General features: G+C 45.5%; 1 protein-coding gene across 1 annotated transcript; it reads left to right on the top strand.

Moving 5' to 3' along the window:
- The first annotated feature begins 16813 nt into the window (after positions 1–16813).
- Positions 16814–20043, top strand: LOC147970446 (uncharacterized). The gene is made up of 2 exons (XM_087523441.1): positions 16814–16819; positions 19366–20043. The coding sequence occupies exons 1-2, from the start codon at positions 16814–16816 to the stop codon at positions 20041–20043; spliced, it is 684 nt and encodes a 227-aa protein (XP_087379567.1).
- The last annotated feature ends 2160 nt before the right edge of the window (positions 20044–22203 follow it).

Genomic DNA, 22203 nt, shown 5'->3' with positions numbered 1-22203 from the left:
TTATCTTCCAAGCCTTCCATTGTTATCGTATTAGATGGCCTTAAGCCATATTTATTGTAATAAGTTCTCTCTTGAGACATTCGATATAATAAGTGTGTGATTGCCACTTTGTTATAAATCCTTCGAGAACTGTGTGTATCAGCATTACCAATCCAGGGATGACACTGAAGCACGGAGACTTGACCATCTGAGGTCGGGTAGCTACAGGTCACCTCCTATAATTTCAACCCATTTGAAGTTCATTGAATGGGTTTCAAATTCAAACTTGCCAAGTTAAATCCAACGCATGTGGATTTTACTTCCTCTGAAAATCCTCGGGCCATTTTTGTCAAATTCCTCGTATTTTTGTGAGTCCAGGAAAATAATCCCCATGCCCAAATTCTTTGTCCACTCATTTCTTTTCTCTCCCCTTCTTTCTTTGATTTTCTGTTTATGGAAGAGGATTGAAGGAGGGAATAGAAGAGAGCAGCCCAACTGCAGCCTCAGACCGGCCGACCCATCCATCCACTAGGCCCACCTAATCCTAATCCTAACCTAACCCTCTCCCCTACCCGATCCCATCTCTCCCTCTCCATCGTCTCCACCCCGCCGCCAAGAAACCCCATCTCCCGATCCCCATCTCTCCACTTCGTCCTCCTCCAGCGCCTACCTCTCCCCCGCAGCCCTCGTGCTCACCTCCCGCCTTCCTCTCCTGCACCTCGTCCCTGCCTCTCCACCTCCATGTTGGTCGCCGCGCCCCACCGCTGTCGGCAAACACTAGGAGGCCGTCGCCTCGCGCCGCCCCGTCAACAAGCCGCACCGCGCCTCGTCCCCGCCTCCCGCACCTTGACCCCGCCGGTCGCCGTCATTGCACGCCCAACCCGCCGTTCGCCTCCTCCATCGACTGCGCCGGCCACCGGAGCCCTCGACGACCGAAGCCCGGCCGCGTCTCAGCCTCTATTTCCGGCGACCTCGACCTTCCCACTGCCAGCACCACCGAGCCCCTCCGCGTTGTGCCGTCCCCGCCATCCACAAGCAGCAGAAGCTCCAGCTTCCAGTAGGTTCTCCTTGAGCTCCTCGGCTTCCTCCACCGGAGCGGCCAACTCCGGCTACCTCCTTTGCCTTGCACCTGCTCGAGCAGGAAAGTCTGCCCTACTTCGCATACACCCAGGGACGAGTGCGTGTGGGCGTTGACCATGCTCAGGTCTGCCTCTACCCGTCCAGCGCGCGTGGCCGAGCTGCCCCTGCCTCGATGTACGACTACACGATGACGCTCCAAGTTCCGTTTAAAAATGTTCAATTACACCCTATGTGGATTTCAACAAGTACCACGACGCCCAAAGCCCTCGGATACGTCAAGTTCGACTACACTGCGAGACGAAGTACGCCAAGTAACTCTCCGAAAACGAACATGTACCACTATGAACGGAAGCATCGGATCCGTCAAGTCCAACAACGACTGTGCTCAACTACCCACGACCCTGAACGTCTATGAAAACGGGTACCATTACCGTTGCCGAGATCGCAAGAACCTCTACCGACGAACACGGAGCGTGTACGACGACCGTTGCTGAAGATCCGGACCTCTACCGCTTCCCGAACATGAACGACCATTTCCTCTTCGACTCGTGAACCACTACTTCCACTACCATCTCTGAGGACAGATAGTACCACTACTTCCACTACGACCGTCCCGAGAACGTCTACTTCCTCTACATTGCACCGTCCCGAACCGCACGCTTCAAAGGTATAACGTCGAGACGACCGTCCGAGAACGATTGCTTGTGTTGTATGAGATGCACCCTTTGTTTGCACCGTGTCCGAGTTGTCACTTGCTCGGTCCTCCTCGTTTGTCGCTAACATGTGGGAACCCGGTTACCGGGATCACCCCACCATCTTTTACACGCCCCCGTCACATTTCCTTTTGCACCGGTATCTCCATGAGGTACCGGAACCGATATGTTGCTTCGCATCATTTTTGGATTCATTGCCGTGGCCCCCTTTTCCTTCCGCCATGGCGACAATGCTTCATATCATGGTCATGTCAACCTTTTCATAAAATTGCATAAAATTTGCACATGTCATCCGCATCATGATAATAACATTTAAAATGTTTAAATTGTTGTTTGCATTAAATTGCCAAATGTTTATGGGGATTTTTCTGGATTTGTTGTTTGTTATATCCGGCCCCATTTAAATTGCTTAGATAGATAGTTTATTTATGATTCACCTCTTGCCATGTTTAATAACATTTAATATTGTTGGGTACATAACAAAGAGGGAACAAAATAAGTCATGTGGTGTTTCGTCAATACGCAACTCGTTGCATATTGAGCTCCACTTAATTTGTAGTATTGTTTGTGCACTTTGCCATGCCATGCCATGGATCATAAAACCGGACATGCATCATACTTGGTTGTGCATCATGTCATGTTTATGTGATGGTCGTTTACTATGTTGCTTGCTTCTTTCCGGGTTGCTTCTCTTGTTAGCTTCGGTCTCGTTTCGGAGTTGTGAGGATCCGTTCGACTACGTACGTTTGTCTTCTTCATGGACTCATTCTTCTTCCTTGCGGGATCTCAGGCAAGATGACCATACCCTCGAAATCACTTCTATCTTTGCTTGCTAGTTGTTTGCTCTATCGCTATGTCGCGCTACCTACCACTTGTTTATCATGCCTCCCATATTGCCTTGTCAAGCCTCTAACCCTCCTCCCATATTACCGCTTTTGCTCAGCTCCTCTTATAGCGTTGTTAGTTGCTGGAGAAGCTGAAGTTTGTTCCATGTTGGAACATGGATATGTTGGGATATCACAATATCTTTTATTTTAATTAATGCATCTATATACTTGGTAAAGAGTGGAAGGCTCGGCCTTATGCCTGGTGTTTTGTTCCACTCTTGCCGCCCTAGTTTCCGTCATACCGGTGTTATGTTCCTTGACTTTGCGTTCCTTACGCGGTTGGGTGATATGGGAACCCCTTGACAGTTCGCTTTGAATAAAACTCCTCCAGCAAGGCCCAACCTTGGTTTTACATTTGCCTAACAACCTATACTTTTCCCTTGGGAGTAATTAACCCGAGGGTCATCTTTATTTTAACCCCCCCCCCCCCCGGGCCAGTGCTTCTCTAAGTGTTGGTCCGAACCGGGCAGCTTGCAGGGCCACCTTAGGGCAACTTGAGGGCTGGTTTTACTCGTAGCTTGACCTATCTGGTGTTGCCTTGAGAACGAGATATGTGCAGCTCCTATCGGGATTGTCGGCACATCGGGCGGCTTTGTTGGTCTTGTTTTACCATTGTCGAAATGTCTTGTAACCGGGATTCCGAGACTGATCGGGTCTTCCCGGGAGAAGGAATATCCTTCGTTGACCGTGAGAGCTTGTGATGGGCTAAGTTGGGACACCCCTGCAGGGTTTTGAACTTTCCAAAGCCGTGCCCGCGGTTATGTGGCAGATGGGAATTTGTTAATGTCCGGTTGTAGAGAACTTGACACTTAACCTAATTAAAATGCATCAACCGCGTGTGTAGCCATGATGGTCTCTTTTCGGCGGAGTCTGGGAAGTGAACACGGTCTTGTGTTATGCTTGAACGTAAGTAGTTTTCAGGATCACTTCTTGATCACTTCTAGCTTCTCGACTGTTGCGTTGCTTCTCTTCTCGCTCTCAATTGCGTATGTTAGCCACCATATATGCTTAGTGCTTGTTGCAGCTCCACCTCACTACCTTCTCCTACCCATAAGCTTAAATAGTCTTCATCTCGTGGGTGTGAGATTGCTGAGTCCTCGTGACTCGCAGATTCTTCCAAACAGTTGCAGGTAACGATGATACCAGTCCAGGTGGCGCAACCGAGCTCAAGTGGGAGCTCGATGAAGATCTTGATCGTTGTTATGTGTCTTTTCCAGTTGATCAGTAGTGGAGCCCAGTTGGGACGATCGGGAATCTGGCATTTGGGGTTGTCTTCTTTTATTTTGGTTCCATAGTCGGACCTTGATTGTACTCTGGTTGATGTATGGATTATTTATGTATTGTGTGAAGGGGCGATTGTAAGCCAACTCTTTATCCCTTACTTATTCAGTACATGGGATATGTGAAGATTACCCCTCTTGCGACAAGCCTACCATGCGGCTATGCCTCTAAGTCGTGCCCCGACACGTGGGAGATATAGCCGCATTGTGGGTGTGACAAGTTGGTAATCAGATCCATCCCCGACTTAGGAGCCCCCTGCTTGATAGAACCGTTGACGTTGTTGAGTCTAGAACAAAAAATTTTGAGTCTTAGGATTATATATATCGGAGAGTAGGATTCATTTTACTCCTCAGTCCCTTCGTCGCTCTGGTGAGGCCTCCTGACGTAGAAGTTTTGACTTTTCTCTTCTCAAATTTAACAAAAAAAATTAGGATCACGCGGGTATCTTGGAATCGTTCCGATATTCTTGTGCCGAGAACATTGTTCTTGGTGCCTCCTGACATTTAGGGGTTGTGGCAGTGTCCCGGGGAGTTGAGCTTCGAGGTGTTGTCGTCGCAATTTTATCGTTGCAGTTCTGGAATACCTGAGTTTCGCCGACATCGAAAATCTCTTTTATATAGTTGTTGGTGAGATAACCTCGACGCCACCCAGTACTAGGGCGGGAGTTTGGGAGTATTGCCATAACTCGTATAACGTATGCTTTTCAAAGGTTAAGGTACATGATTTTCGAAGGTTTCTTGGTTATGTGTTGAAGGATGGATATAGCTGGATGTAGGGATTGTTAGTTTGGCTGAGATATTATGCTTCCCCTGTATCCCCAACACCTGATTGCATAACTAGAAAGTTTTGGGAGTTTATAAGTGGGAATTCAAGTAGCTCATAGGATATCTTTCCAACGAACACATGATACGATATGGGATCTATCATATGTTTGTTTCCGGCTTATTTTGCAAGCAATCCTTTGTTTTGTTTTGAGTTGTGGTATTCGAGTTGCTTCGAAGTCAAATGTGGATTCCATACCTTTCCTAAACGGTGTTAACATATTTATATGTGAATACTAATCCTTCTTGATCATCGAGTTTGTCATCCCAATTTCTTCTCAACCGGTGAGCTTCTCTTCAAGTGGATCCGATCATTTCAACATTCGCAAGATCACCTCTCAGTTCTCCCAACGGTGTTCATTCCATCTGCCCAAGTTGCCTTGGTTTCCCACCCTCCCACCCTTGTTTCTTCAAGGACTCAAATTTCTTAATCAAGTATCTATTTTATGGATGTGAAGTCTCTTCATTTTTGTTCAATCAATGTTCTTATCCGGTGATTCTCAGGAAGATACTAACGGAGCTTCAAGTTCGTCATTCTTCATTCTTTTTCTTCTTCGGTGGATTAAATTCAAGCTTTGTCGATCATATCTTTTCCTCGTTTCAAATGTTTTCTCATGCCGGTGCACCTCTTAATCATCCACTTCTCACTATTCAATTGTTCCGGAGTGCTGAAGATATCTCAAAGATTCGTGTTTCCACTCTGCATTCGTTCAAGCTCTTTCGAGGTTGTAATCTCATTCAAGCCATTTAATTCAACCGGCGCAATCTCTCTTTTAAATCGTTCAACGGTGTATCTTTTGAGTGGGCCCTAACCCACATGTCTTTTCCCAGGATCTTACCTGACTCTTCTAATTTTCTCGGAGTTACTCTCAAATTCTTTTCCAAGTTTGACGTAAGAATGAGTTATCATCAGTCAAATGCCTTCTCCAAGATCTTTCACATTCTATCATCGTTGGTTCAACCTTTATAATTTTTCATTCCGGAGTGCCTCAACAATTTGTGGTGGTGTTTCTCATCGTCATTCTCTGCATTCGAAGACCGAACAAGAGTTTTCCTCCAAATCTTATCCGTTCTCTCAAAGATTCATGATTCTAGCTTGATGCCATCCTCTCATAATTGTTTTCGATTGTGAGAATTCTTTTCACCCATCCGGAGCATTTCATGAGTTGTTTCCATTTCTTTCCTCTGAAGGCCATCTTTTCAAATATTACTTATTCTCAGCTTTCAGCTCTCGTTCTTCAAATCTTACCGGTGCATCGTTCAAATATCCTCTAATCAGTTCATGATCTCTTTGTTCTCATGTATCTAAATCCCAGCAAGTATCTTCATTCGTTTTCCAATTCTTCCCGGTGAATTGTGCCTTTGCTACTTTCATTTTCAATTCTTACGGTGGTTCATTCAAGATTTCTTTTCCTTCGTTATCATATTAATTCATTCGTTGTTTCCAAACCCCACCGGGGGATCCATCAAGACCTTCCCAATTTGCGCCATATCTATCTTAATCCGTTCTACGAGAATAAGTAGTATGCCAAATCCGTTGTTTGTCATCAATTTAAATTGGTGTAGGATATGCATCACATAATTCTTATTCTTGCCTCATCCAAGTGATGGATTCATTCTTCCGAAGTTTGTTCACGATGAGTAAATTCTCGGTTCAAGTGCTTCATACTTTCCCGGAGTTCCAAGATCTCTCAATTATATCACCACGTAGATTCATCAAAATCATTGCAAGGATTCACCTTGTGTTTTCTACTTCTCTTTCTTTTTATTTTCCTATCCGGAGTTCTTCATGGAGGCTCAAGATGGTGTCTCATCAAGGATTTCTTTCATTCTTCATTCGTTCTTTAAGATTTCTCTTGAAGTTATGATCCGCCAAGCTATACTCTCAAATAAACATGGTGTTCAACACATGTCTTGTTTTGAGGAGTTCAAGCATTCTTCATCTTGCATTCTGGAACGCAATTCGTCTACCTTATCTTTTGAGGTGGTGTTACGTCACTCTTGACAATTTCCCTTCGTGTGTCATGATTCAACAGTTCTCAAGAATGAGATAGTTAAACCCATCAATTTCTTCGAGCATGAGCTCTTCTCAATCCATCAATCTCTTCGTTGGAGTTATCTTGGGTTATATTTCACCTAAAGCTTCCCCTAAGGATTGTTGCTATTTATGGTGCTTATAAATGACCCAAGCTCTTCATTTAGCCTCCCGGTGAAATAAGTTTCTCGTCTCCTTGTTCATATCAATCCAATCTATTGTTTTTCGTTAGTGGCAGAATTTCACCTCAAGATTTCGAGATGTTTTCCATAAGCCCATAACAAGCTTACTCTTTTCGTTGTTGGTTTTCCAACAACTCCGTTCGACCCTTCTCCTAAAGATGCTTTTCAAGCTCAATTGAGGTAGAAGATGTTGTTTTCTCCTCCGTTCTTTTGATTCCATTCTTACATTTGTTCCGGAGGCATTGTGATGTTGCTCTCTTCGACCCATCATCTTGTTTGTCAAGATCATGTTCAATTCCTTCCATTTACAGTCGGAGTGCTATCCAAATTATATCATTTGTATTCCTTCTCTATCTTTGTTTTAACCGGAGTGTTGTGTCTATCATTCCTCTTCTAACCGGAGTCTCATCCAAGTGCTTTCATTTTTGCCAAGTCCATATTATATGCCTTCCATTTCCAACCGGAGTGTTGTCGTAATTGATCTTTATCGTTCCTTGTACATCTCGTTTCAATCGGAGTGCTTGCATGTACTTTTTGTCCATTGTAACCCTTTTCTTATGTCTTTCAACCTGCAAGGTTCTAGTAATGTTCATTGTTCCTCTTTTCTAACGAAGTGTTTTCAACTTCGTTCATCTCCGTTGTACTCTTTTCTCGAAATGGTTTAACCTCTCAAGGTTCTTTGGTTTCACGCGTTTGTCAAAGAATCAACTTAGTTTTACCTCTTCTCTTTCTCTTCCGTTTCTCCCCGGTGCCATCCTAGATCTCGGGACGAGATCCTCTTGTAGTGGAGTGTTGTGACGCCCCAAGACCGACGCTCCAGATGCCTTCCATGTTTTCCGTGATTCGTCGTGTGATTTGTTTGGTTCGTTGCTTTCATTTTTGCATCATGTGCATTGCATCATGCCTTCTTGCACCTCTTCTTAAAACTCAACTAAATAAATTGCATGGGTCTTCGGTCCATTTAAACCGAGGGTATTCACATGGTGATTCTCTTTATAACATATCCTCCTAATATTTAGGGAGCTATATTAAACCATTCCTTTGGCTTGGAATCACCCATAACACATATGCACCATTCTTCAAATTTCCTTTTTCCTACTCAATTCCTTTTCCTCCTTTGGGGTCTTTTAGTAAAATTGAGTTGCAATTTTACTTTACCCATTAATGTTCCAAATCTTCCCATAAAACACATCTATTGTGTAGGGTCACCTCCTATAATTTCAACCCATTTGAAGTTCATTTGAATGGGTTTCAAAATTCAAACTTGCCAAGTTAAATCCAACATGTGTGGATTTTACTTCCTCTGAAAATCCTCAAGCCATTTTTGTCAAATTCCTCGTATTTTGTGATTCCGGGAAAATAATCCGCATGCCCAAATTCTTTGTCCACCCATTTCTTTTCTCTCCCCTTCTTTCTTTGATTTTCTGTTTATGGAAGAGGGTTGAAGGAGGGAATAGAAGAGAGCAGCCCAACTGCAGCCTCAGACCGGCCGGCCCATCCATCCACTAGGCCCACCTAATCCTAATCCTAACCTAATCCTCTCCCCTGCCCGATCCTATCTCTCCCTCTCCCTCGTCTGCACCCCGCCGCCAGGGAACCCCATCTCCCGATCCCCATCTCTCCCCTTCGTCCTCCTCTGGCGCCCACCTCTCCCCCACAGCCCTCGTGCTCGCCTTCCGCCTTCCTCTCCTGCACCTCGTCCCCGCCTCTCCACCTCCACGCTGGTCACCGCGCCTCGCCGCTATCGGCAAACACCAGGAGGCCGCCGCCTCGCGCCGCCCCGTCAACGAGCCGCACCGCGCCTAGTCCCCGCCTCCCGCACCTTGACCCCACCGGTCGCCGTCATTGCACGCCCGACCCGCCGTTCGCCTCCTCCATCGACTATGCCGGCCACCGGAGCCCTCGACGGCCGAAGCCCGGCCGCCTCTCAGCCTCTGTTTCCGGCGACCTCGACCTCCCCACTGCCAGCACCACCGAGCCCCTCCGCGTTGTGCCGTCCCCGTCGTCCACAAGCAGTAGAAGCTCCAGCTTCCACTCGGTCCTCCTCGAGCTCCTCGGCTCCCTCCACCGGAGCGGCCAACTCCGGCTACCTCCTTTGCCTCGCACCTGCTCGAGCAGGAAAGTCATGCCCTACTTTGCGTCCACCCAGGGATGAGCGCGTGTGGGCGTTGACCATGCTCGGGTCTGCCTCTACCCGTCCAGCGCGCGTGGCCGAGCTATCCCTGCCTCGATGTACGACTACACGATGATGCGCCAAGTTCCATTTAAAAATGTACAATTACACCCGATGTGGATTTCGACAAGTACCACGACGCCCGGAGCCCTCGGATACGTCAAGTTCGACTACACTGCGAGACGAAGTACGCCAAGTACCTCTCCGAAAACGAACATGTACCACTACGCCCGGAGGCATCGGATCCGTCAAGTCCAACAACGATTGTGCTCAACTACCCACGACCCCGAACGTCTATGAAAACGGGTACCACTACCGTCGCCGAGATCGCGAGAACCTCTACCTACGAACCTGGAGCATGTGAGAACCTCTACCGACAAACTCGGAGCGTGTACGACGACCGTTGCCGAAGACCCGGACCTCTACCGCTTCCCGAACATGAACGACCATTTCCTCTTCGACTCGTGAACCACTACTTCCACTACCATCGCCGAGGACCGATAGTACAACTACTTCCACTACGACCGTCCCGAGAACGTCTACTTCCTCTACATTGCACCGTCCCGAACCGCACGCTTCAAAGGTATAACGTTGAGACGACCGTTTGAGAACGATTGCTTGTGTTGTATGAGATGCACCCTTTGTTTGCACCGTGTCCGAGGTGTCACTTGCTTAGTCCTCCTTGTTTGCCGCTAACCCGTGGGAACCCGGTTACTGGGATCACCCCACCATCTTTTGCACACTCCCGTCACATTTCCTTTTGCACCGGTATCTCCATGAGCTACCAGAACCGATATGTTGCATGGCATCATATTCGGATTCGTTGTCGTGGCTTCCTTTTCCTTCCGCCATGGCGACAATGCTTCATATCATGGTCATGTCAACCTTTTCATAAAATTGCATAAAACTTGCACATGTCATCCGCATCATGATAATAACATTTAAAATGTTTAAATTGTTGTTTTCATCAAATTGCCAAATGTTTATGGGCATTTTTCCGGATTTGTTGTTTGTTATATCTGGCCCCATTTAAATTGCTTAGATAGATAGTTTCTTTATGCTTCACCTCTTGCCATGTTTAGTAACATTTAATATTGTTGGGTACATAACCGAGAGGGAACAAAATAAGTCATGTGGTGTTTCGTCAATACGCAACTCGTTGCATATTGAGCTCCACTTAATTTGTAGTATTGTTTGTGCACTTTGCCATGCCATGCCATGGATCATTAAACCGGACATGCATCATACTTGGTTGTGCATCATGCCATGTTTATGTGATGGTTGTTTACTACGTTGCTTTCTTCTTTCCGGGTTGCTTTTCTCGTTAGCTTCGGTCTCGTTTCGGAGTTGTGAGGATCCGTTCGACTACGTCCGTTTGTCTTCTTCATGGACTCGTTATTCTTCCTTGCGGGATCTCAGGCAAGATGACCATACCCTCGAAATCACTTCTATCTTTGCTTGCTAGTTGTTCGCTCTATTGCTATGTCGCGCTACCTACCACTTGTTTATCATGCCTCCCATATTGGCATGTCAAGCCTCTAACCCTCCTTCCTAGCAAACCGTTGTTTGGCTAAGTTACCGTTTTTGCTCAGCCCCTCTTATAGCATTGTTAGTTGCAGGAGAAGCTGAAGTTTGTTCCATGTTGGAACATGGATATGTTGGGATATCACAATATCTTTTATTTTAATTAATGCATCTATATACTTGGTAAAGGGTGGAAGGCTCGGCCTTATGCCTGGTGTTTTGTTCCACTCTTGCCGCCCTAGTTTCTGTCATACCGGTGTTATGTTCCTTGACTTTGCGTTCCTTACGCGGTTGGGTGTTATGGGAACCCCTTGACAATTCGCTTTGAATAAAACTCCTCCAGCAAGGCCTAACCTTGGTTTTACATTTTCCTAGCAACCTATACCTTTCCCTTGGGAGTAATTAACCCAAGGGTCATCTTTATTTTAACCCCCCCCCTCGGGCCAATGCTTCTCTAAGTGTTGGTCTGAACCGGGCAGCCTGCGGGGCCACCTCGGGGCAACTTGAGGGCTGGTTTTACTCGTAGCTTGACCTATCCGGTGTTGCCCTAAGAACGAGATATGTGCAGCTCCTATCGGGATTGTCGGCACATCGGGCGGCTTTGCTGGTCTTGTTTTACCATTGTCGAAATGTCTTGTAGCCGGGATTCCGAGACTGATCGGGTCTTCCTAGGAGAAGGAATATCCTTCGTTGACCGTGAGAGCTTGTGATGGGCTAAGTTGGGACACCCCTGCAGGGTTTTGAACTTTCCAAAGCCGTGCCCGTGGTTATGTGGCAGATGGGAATTTGTTAATGTCCGGTTGTAGAGAACTTGACACTTAACCTAATTAAAATGCATCAACCGCGTGTGTAGCCGTGATGGTCTCTTTTGGGCGGAGTCCGGGAAGTGAACACGGTCTTGTGTTATGCTTGAACGTAAGTAGTTTTCAGGATCACTTCTAGCTTCTCGACCATTGCGTTGCTTCTCTTCTCGCTCTCATTTGCGTATGTTAGCCACCATATATGCTTAGTGCTTCCTGCAGCTCCACCTCACTACCTTCTCCTACTCATAAGCTTAAATAGTCTTCATATCGCGGGTGTGAGATTGCTGAGTCCTCGTGATTCACATATACTTGCAAACAGTTGCAGGTACCGATGATACCAGTGCAGGTAGCGCAACCGAGCTCAAGTGGGAGCTCGATGAAGATCTTGATCGTTGTTATATGTCTTTTCCGGTTGATCAGTAGTGGAGCCCAGTTGGGACGATTGGGAATCTGGCATTTGGAGTTGTCTTCTTTTATTTTGGTTCTGTAGTCGGACCTTGATTGTACTCTGGTTGATGTATGGATTATTTATGTATTGTGTGATATGGCGATTGTAAGCCAACTCTTTATCCTTACTTATTCAGTACATGGGATATGTGAAGATTACCCCTCTTGTGACAAGCCTACGATGCGGCTATGCCTCTAAGTCGTGCCCCGTCATGTGGGAGATATAGCTGCATTATGGGTGTTACAGGTGATTAGACCCTCAACAAGGAAAAGTAGCAGTTTTTAATTTCTTCAAGTTAAGGTGGAGTTTTAGCACAAGTTTAAACATTCAAAATACATTTCAAGAAAGCATGGCAAGAGTATATGAGCAGCGGAAAGTAAAGCATGCAAGTTGCAAGAAAGTAAAGGGATGGGATTGGAGTATCCAAACGCAATGTAGACACGGAGATTTTTGGCGTGGTTCCGGTAGGTGGTGCTATCGTACATCCACGTTGATGGAGACTTCAACCCATGAAGGGTAACGGCTTCGCGAGTCCATGGAGGGCTCCACCCACGAAGGGTCCACGAAGAAGCAACCTTGTCTATCCCACCATGGCCATCGCCCACGAAGGACTTGCCTCACTAGGGTAGATCTTCACGAAGTAGGTGATCTCCTTGCCCGTACAAACTCCTTGGTTCAACTCCACAATCTTGACGGAGGCTCCCAAGTGACACCTAACCAATCTAGGAGACACCACTCTCCAAAAGGTAATAGATGGTGTGTTGATGAACTCCTTGATCTTGTGCTTGAAATGATAGTCCCCCCAACACTCAACTCTCTCACATAGATTTGGATTTGGTGGAAAGATGATTTGAGTGGAAAGCAACTTGGGGAAGGCTAGAGATCAAGATTCTTGTGGTTGGAATGGAATATCTTGGTATCAACACATGAGTATGTGGTTCTCTCTCAGAAAATGCATGTTGGAAGTGTAGGCACGTTCTGATGGCTCTCTCCACAAATGAAGAGTGGATGGGGGGTATAAATAGCCTCCACACAAAATCTAACCGTCACACACAATTCACCAAACTCGGTGGGACCGAATCGAGAAATCGGTCAGACCGATTTAGTTCAAAATATGAACGTTAGGATTTTCGGTGGGACCGATATGATCAACTCGGTGGGACCAATGTGCTAGGGTTAGGGTAAAACCTCAACTCGGTTGACCGATTACACAAACTCGGTGGGACCGATTTTGGTAATAAGCTAAACAGAGAGTTGGTCAGACAAACTTGGCGGGACCGATTGTATCTCGGTGGGACCGAAATAATTGCAACAGGTAACAGAGATTTTTCGAGCCCATCTCGGTGAGACCGAGATCCCATCGGCGAGACCAAACTGATTAGGGCTTCTGGCAGTGGCTATGTCAAGTGAACTCGGTGGCGCCGGATAGATCAAATCGGTGGGGCCGAGTTTGACTTTTGGTTTGGGACATATGTGGAAATTAGAAAGTGGTTGAGGGCCTTGGAGCATATCACTAAGCACTTTGAGGAAGCAAGCCATTAAGCAACACCTCATCCCCTTTTAATAGTATTGGCTTTCCTATGGACTCAATGTGATCTTGGATCACTAAAATGAAAATGTAGAGTCTTGAGCTTCTGAGCTTTTGCCAATCTCTTGTCCTTAACATCTTGAAGGGGTTCCACATTCTCTTGTCCACACCACTCCACTGTTGAACTCATCTGAAATATAATGGATAAAAGTATTAGTTTAACAAGAGATATGTTGACATTAATTACCAAAATCACCCAAGGAGCACTTGTGCTTTCAGAACCTAGTTAGGCCTTCCGTTGGGCTCAGTGTAGAGAAGCCGCCCCCAGTGTGTGGCACTGTCGGTAGCCGTCGAGCCTGACTGGAATTGGAGTTTTCTTCCGTCTTTGAGAACCTAGTCGGGCTCCTGATCTTGTTGATAATCGATGGGAAGCTCGGCTTGGCTGAGCTCCGAGAGGCTTGCCCGACTTAGGGGCCTTACCCTAGAGGTCTCGCCTTACCTCGGGGCTCTCCTGCGCTAGGTTCATGATTGTTTGTCGGGCTTCCGAATGAGAGGGATATTAGCCTTACGACCTCCGAATGCCCGAGGACTCCGAGACCAAGATGGCACCGGAAGGAGGCCAATGCCGCATAGGCCGGTGAAAAAGCATGGGTTGTGGTCGAGGACCATCGGTGATCCCCACCAACCTCGTCGCTAGTGGCGGCGCAATCTTCGAGAGTTGTGCCGCCACTCCGGATCCTTTTAGTTCTTTATAAATTGGGTGGAGACTGGTATTAACCACACATCTTCCCCTTTCGAAATTTCAACAGCCGCTATCGCGGGAGAGGAAAGCACCATGAAGCCCGAGCCGCACAAGATTGGTGCGACCGCCGGTTGTAGATCGAGGTGTCCCAGGGCCAAGCGTGGCCCTATCATCACCCCTTCGATCGCCGGCTCTAGAATGTTCCTTTTTCGGTTTTTGTGTTATTTTTTATTTATTTTTATTTATTGGTTTACTAGTTCCTCTGGTTTTTTCGTAGGATAAGCATTGTTTGTTCTTTTGTTTTTCTTCTTGTTTCTCTTTTTACTTTTTTAATTCACATATTTTAAAAAAAATGTGAACATTTTTTAAATTCTTGAATTTTTAAATTCATGAATATTTTCCAAACACGCAAACTTTTTTTCAAATCCATGAACCTTTTTTCAAGCACACGATTTTTTTCTTCAAATTAGTGTTTTTTTCAAATATGCGATTTTTTTTTAAACTCGCAAAATTTTCTTAAATTCATGTTTTTTTTTTCAAAATCATGAACTTTTTCCAATTTCAAGAAATTCATGATCTTTTTAAAATCCATTAACACTTTTAAAATATGTGAACTTTTTTCAAACTTTTACACTTTTTTCATTCATGAACTGTTTTCAAATTAGTAAGTTTTTTATACATGTTTTTTCCAAATTCAACGGTCAAGTGATCAATGGTTGACTGTGAACTGAACGAGCAAAATGGCCCGCGTCATTGCGTGAGTGAATCAAGGAAATGAACGAGCGACCAATGTGCTTGCTAGGTCGGCCTATGCGAGACGGCTGCCTGAGCACCAGCTTTGAGAACTGGCGCATGAAGTGCTAATTACGGGGTTCCTATACGGCGCGTACCCCCCCCCCCCCCCCCCCCCCCCCCCCCGCTATTAACATGAGCCAGCCCATTTCGGGGTTTCACCCCCAACCGGTTTTGGGAAGGTTCAAGAACCTTCCCTAAACCGGGTTTTTCGTTTTTTTCTCTTTCTCTTTTTCTATTTTCTTTTTGTTTTTTCTTTACTTATATGTTTTCATTTTTACTCTTTTTTTTATTTCCGAAAATCTAATAATTTGTGATTTATTTTTTAAGTCGTTAACTTTTTTCAGAATGATGAACATTTTTTCAAATCCGTGGTTTTATTTTTACTGATTCGTGTACATTCTCCAAAATCATGAACATGTTTTTGTAACCGTGAACACTTTTGATAACTTACGAGCATTTTTTCGAAATTATGAACATTTTCTTAAATTTTGGACATTTTTAGAAATTTGTGAACATTCTCTTAAGTAGTGAATATGTTTTTGAATTCATGAATATTTTTTCTAAATAATTAACATTTTAAAATTATAGACTAAATTTTCAAAATCTTGTACATTGTTTTTCCAAATTTGTGAACAGTTTTTGAATTAGTGATTTTTTTTGAATCATGAACTTTTTTTTTCAAATTCGTGAACAGTTTTTGAATTAGCTAACATTTTTTTTGAATCGTGAACATTTTTTGAATTAGCAAACATTTTCTTGAATCACGAATTTTTTTTCAAATTGACAAACATTTTTTTAAATCGTGAATATTTTTCGAATTAGCAAACTTTTTTTGGATCGTGAACATTTTTTCAAATTCAGAAACATTTTTTGAATTAGTAAACATTTTTTTCAAATTCGTGAACATTTTTCAAATTAGTGAGCATTTTTTTGAATCATGAACATTTTTTTCAAATTCACAAACCTTTTTTGAATTAGCGAACATTTTTTGAATCATGAACATTTTTTGAATTTGTGGACATCTTTTACAAATTCATGAACAATTTTTGAATTCCCGGGCATTTTTCTCTAATCATGAATACGTTTCGAAATCGTGATTGTTTCACTAAAATTAGCAACTTTTTCTGAAATTTTAGCACTTTTTGATATCCTGAATTACTGAAAAAAAGGAAAAACAAAAAAAACAAGGCGGCGTCCCGGCCCGCACATGGGCCGGCCCAGCAGTGCGCGAAGGGGGAGCGTGGGGGTGCGCGCTCGCTTCTTCCGCAGCGCGTAGGTCGCCATATAGGCACTCGCTGCTAATTAGGAGGTCCTTGACGTATTGGCCTATTGGGTTGCATAGGGTGCTATCTTTCATGGGCCTTTGCTTTTCTCTCAACATTCTTTATACTTATCAAAACTAAAAATATTATTTGTAACCATGTATGAACATTGGCTGGGACCCTAAACTTTAGGGTTCGTGTGCAAGCCCACATGCTTACGCGAGGAGTTCCTTCCAAAGAACTTTGCTTTGATTTTTTTTTTACTTTCGAAGAGTGTGATTTCTAGACGTGTAGGAATCACTTGAGAGCCTTCATCGACGACATTGTAAATGACACAAGATTTAGTGAGGATACAAAGACCGCATACTTTGTGTAAAGTTATCCCTTAGTAAGGTTTGCCATGCAAGGTCGATAATGCTTGAATCTGGCATAGAGTAGGATATGACCAAGCATCGAGAGAAAACCATTCATGTTTCTCTCTATGTTTGCATCCTTTAAACTAACTAGATGACATGTTGCACTCATGGCGTGAAGGGCAAGAGTAAACCAAGCATTCCACCATGCACGTAAGAATAACCAATGGGAGCATAAGAAAATAGATACTTAGATAGGATGTTGATACATAGCGTTATAAGAAGTTTATGATAGCTTTTTTTACATTGATTTTAAGAAGCAAGCCACATAAGTATAGATGCATCATATAGATAGCTGACCATTTGGTCTACGGGGAGGGAGATATGCAGTGTTGAACATCAGGTAGAGTCGTCGTTGCATGTGCCATCATTGTTGAAAATGACTTTATGGTCTAAGTAGCTCCTCATGTTGGGTATGTGTGCTGGGCTAACATTGCCTAAAGCAGAAATACCTTCTATATATCATCGTCCAGACAGCAGTAATACTTGTCTATTTTCCATAAAATGCCCTTTGATTGTAAAGTCATTTCGTTAAGACGATCTGCTACATATCTTATTTGCAATAGCATATGGTTCAGATCGTTGTCTTGGGGCGTTGAACTTGTATGAAGTTGGTATCTGTTATACCATAAAGTTCCTTCACTCTTGTGTCATCTCCATCTAAACCCATTACACCAGCTGCTACTTATATGGTCTATTGTCCATCTATGGAAAATATGTAGGACTTGCGCCGACCATACCCTCCGCAAATGACCACAGAGTGCTGTCATTATCGCCACCTGGAGTCGCTTCACCATAGCTCTGATTTTAAAGCAACCAAGCAACCCAGCAAAGAGCACATCGGACATGCCAGAAAGAACCAAGTACCGAAGTCCTCTCCGCGACCCAAACTCCTCTCGACGCCATCATTGTTATCAAAACAAAAACCAGCGCCCCACGCCTCAGCAAACCACACGGCCAAGATGCCGCCATCCACAAGCCATGGTTGGTTAGATGACTGAGTACCGTATCGTTGTTTACGGCAACCATGTGCAAAGTCCCAATAAATGTTTCCGAGAGTAGAAATTGTCGCCAATTTGTAAGAAAGAGACAAAGGAAGCTACGAAAAAGGAAATCGGGAGAAGCTGGTGGATGGATTGTGCTCATGTGAATAGGATACTCTCTGTAGCCTCTTGGAAGTTTGACGACTCAGTTTAGGCTGAATCGGTACTGGAATGGTCGATGCTTCTTCAGCGAAGCAATGGGTCATCGTTCTGACTTCTTAGAGCATCTCCAGTCGTTCGCCCCTCCCCCCTTTCAGGATGCATAAAAATCGTCCCTTGGGGACGAGCCGGTGATACAATCGGCGCTGGGGGCGGTTTCGCGCCCAGTCGTCGCCCCCAGGCGCCGATATTGGCCTACTTTCCAGCCCCATTTCGGCGAATAAAGGGCCCATATGTGTGACAATAGGCCCATATTCGGCGTGGTTCACCATTGTTCGGCGTTTAATTATGCACATAAATTTTTTTATCACATATTTCATCACAGAAATATCAAATACTTCAACAAAATAGTACAACAACAAATAGTTCAATACAAATTATATAGTTCAAAAAAAATAAAAACTCATATTTCATCACACGTCGCGCCCGACGTCGCCCTTGAGCCTCCATAGATGGTCTATCAGATCTTGCTGCAGTTGATGATGCACCTATGGGTCTCGAATCTCCTGACGCATACTAAGATAGGCAGTTCAGTTTGCCGGTAGCTGGTGATCAACTTCGGCTAGAGGACCCTGCCTGTACTATGGTTCAGTGTCAGACACTGGGTTTTCTTGCTCGCTGTCGATGATCATGTTGTGCAAGATGACACAGCAAGTCATAATCTCCCACATTTGATATTTCGACCAGGTCTGAGCGGGGTACCGGACAACAGCAAATCGAGATTGGAGCACACCAAATGCCCGCTCGATATCCTTCCTGCAAGCCTCCTGAACCTTCGCCAACCAGACGTTCTTGCCTCCTGGCACATGGTTTGAGATCGTCTTCACAAATGTCGACCATCTCGGATAGATGCCATCAGCTAGATAGTACCCCTTGTTGTAGTGCCGCCCATTGATCTCGAAGTTCACCGGAGGAGAATGACCTTCAACAAGCTTGGCAAAGACAGGAGAGCACTGCAGCACGTTGATGTCATTGTGAGTTCCTGGCATACCAAAGAAGGAGTGCCAAATCCAGAGGTCCTGTGTGGCCACCGCCTCAAGTACCACACTGCAACCGCCTTTGGCGCCTTTTGTACATTCCCTGCCAAGCAAATGGGCAATTCTTCCATTTCCAATGCATGCAGTCGATACTTCCAAGCATCCCAGGAAATCCTCTTGTTGCATTCTATGCTAGGATCCGAGCAGTGTCTTCCGCATTGGGTGTTCTCAAGTATTGCGGTCCAAACACTGCCACCACTACCCGACAGAACTTGTAGAAACACTCTATGCTAGTGGACTCGGCCATGCGCCCATAGTCGTCGAGTGAATCACCAGGAGCTCCGTATGCAAGCATCCTCATCGCTGTCGTGCACTTCTGGATGGAGGTGAATCCAAGAGCGCCGGTGCAATCCATCTTGCACTTGAAGTAGTTGTCGAACTTCCGGATGGAATTCACAATCCTGAGGAAGAGATTTCGGCTCATCCGATAACGGCGCCGAAATGTTTTCTCGCCGTGAAGTGGAGCATCCGCGAAGTAGTCGGAGTAGAGCATGCAGTAGCCTTCGAGACGATGCCGGTTCTTTGCTTTCACCCGCCCCGGGGCCGAGCCACCTCGTCGCGGCTTTCATTGCTCGCCAGCAGCTGGGCGAGGACAGCGAGCACCATGAGATGCTCTTCTTTCTGGACGTCGGCCTTGGCTTCCTCCTCCAGCAGCGCGGCGAGCGCTTCCTCGTCATCCAAGTCCATCGCCGAGGCAGGCAAATCGCCGAACACCTTGCGCCCAGTGGGCGTGTACCCACCGCTAAACTGCCCCTTCACGGCCGAAAACGGCGGCCGGAAATGCCCAGCTGCTGTTGGAGGGGCTGCCGCAGCGAAGCTCTGCTATTTTTCCGGCGTGGAATGGCTATCTAGTGATGAAAGCCGGCGGGCGGCGTCGGGATATAGCTACTGGCGGCCGAGGGCGCGGGGGGTGGGAGGCGAGTCGGGGAAGAAAACCTTGACTTTTCCCCTGACGGCGTGGGCCAGCCGCGCTTTTCCCTTGCGCCGGAGCCCCCAATTGCCCCCCGGTGCGCCGTGTTCAGCCTGTGACCGCCGGGCGGAAAAAAAGGCCGAACCAGCGTTTTTCGGCATCCTGAGGGCGCGACTCGGGCGTTTTTTTGGCGCCGGCGCTAAAAAATGGCCTGAGGGGACCTGTTAAGGGCGCGGCTGAAAATGCTCTTAATGAAGTATATATAGTATCAAAAAAAGTATAGGGCTAGAGTTGGCCTACGTGTCTCCAAGCAGGAGAGAGAAACAATGATGTTGACTTTGTCATCAAGGAAGGGTAAGTATGTTTTTGCTAATCATCGTTATCTAATCTATTTTAAATCTCCCCTTTTATTGTCTTTGTTTCCAATATAAAGAATCTCACCTAACGTCTATTACTTAAATTGCACTCGATAGAGGAATCTAAATTTAGTGAAATTTTGATGCAATGTTTAGTTTAGAAATGTGAGTGAGATTTTTTCTTCTGCCAAATTATGGATGGCAATCAACCACACATAATTTGTCAAATTGTCAATTTGATCGTACCTCGTACGGAAGGTGAATGGGGGTGGTCGCCCAAAATGGTGACCGCCAAGAAGGAAAGATCAGGTTGTGTTCATTTTTCTATAGACTTGATTGAAATCATAGGAATTTGAGAGCTCTGATCATGTACTTTTAGGAAAATTTTCTTAAATTTGGACTGATTGAACTGTCTTAATGCAAATTAGTCGAAAAAAAACTTTGAAACATGTACAGTGATAAAATTGCGTTTGTCAACGTTGCATATCTTGCATCCATATATTTCTTTTAGATAAAAGGTATGCGCCCGACTTTATAGATAAAGCCATCAGGCAGAGTCACAACACAGCCATCCGAACCACACATAAGCCAAGCAGAACAAAGTTAAGAAGTGCGAGTACATGGCAACCAGCCAAACAAGGCAAGCAGGCCAGCAAAGAGTCCAAAAGAACTGGAAACTAATGGCAACCAGCCAAACAAGGCACGCAGGCCAGCAAAGAGTCCAAAAGAACCGGAAACTAAGCCATTCTTCTAGAGCGCCGCAACAGGGAAGACGACGTAGATCTCATCTTGGATAGCATGTCGTCGAATGCCTCTAGGTCACCTTCCTTAGTCAATAATCTCCACTGCTGCAAAAAGACATTGGCTTTAAATAAGCAACTCATAGGATTAGCCGGGAAAATGTGTTCAATAGTGAACTTGTTTCTAGTAGTCCACAGCGACCAACAAATCGCTGCCCAGCCTACCCAGAAAACCCGCTTAGACCGGCCTGCTAAAGTATTAACACAGCGCCGCAAATCCTCAAAAGAAGAAGGATTCCAATTAACATGAAGCCAAAGTCTAATGCAACTCCAGAGGAATTTCGCCAAAGAACAATGAAAAAAATATATGCTTGGTGTTTTCAAGAGCCCCACAAAGCGCACATCTATCAGAGCCCGGCCCCTTCCTCTTCCTAATTTGATCGGCCGCAGGAAGCTTCCGCCGGAAAGCTTACCATAGGAAAATTTTAATCTTAGGGGGAATGCGAGCGGACCAAATATCCTTGAATTTAGCAGTGCGGGCACCCGATACAAGTTTGGAATAGGCAGATTTAACAGAAAAACGCCCCAAGGCAGAAAGGGGCCAGACCACCGAGTCCTCTTCCTCCGAGAGCAAGGGAAAGCAGGTAGTAAGACGTTGCCAATCATCCAACTCCACAGGAGACAGAGTACGACGGAAATCAAGGACCCAGCCCTGATCCGAAAGCTCAGAGATAGAGAGCTCGGGATCAGCACAAAACGAGAACAAGGTCGGATAGGCCATCGCAAGCGTGGTATCCCCTACCCACCAATCTAACCAAAAACGAGTGGACTTACCATTCCGAACTACAAATTTAACGAGGGAGCAGAAAATCGGTCAACCTTTAATGAGATGACGCCAAAACTGAGAGCCACCAAAGGAGGAAGCGACCATAGGGCTCGAGGAGGGGAAGTACTTAGCCTTGAGAAGATATAGCCAGGTGGGGCGCTCCTCGAGGAACATAATCTTCCACCACCATTTTATCATGAGGCACTTGTTCATGACCAAAGTGTTAATGATGCCTAGGCCCCCCAAGCTCTTAGGTCTGCAAATCAGGTCCCACTTAACCATCCTATATTTGCGCTTATTATTAGAGGAGTTCCAATAAAAGGCACCCCTATGCTTGTCGAAGCCAGCGTGGATCCCTCCGGACAAGAGATAGAAGCCCATTATAAACATCAGAAGGGAGGAGAGGCACGCATCAGTGAGGGCAACCTTGCCCGCCTAGGAATTATAGCGGCCTCTCCACGACAAA

Source organism: Triticum urartu, chromosome 5A (genome assembly GCF_056163025.1).
Source record: "Triticum urartu cultivar PI428250 chromosome 5A, HENAU_Tu73, whole genome shotgun sequence".
Taxonomy (NCBI): Eukaryota; Viridiplantae; Streptophyta; class Magnoliopsida; order Poales; family Poaceae; genus Triticum; species Triticum urartu.
The sequence above is the reverse complement of the archived record's forward strand: the minus strand, read 5'-3'. Positions and strand labels throughout refer to the sequence as shown.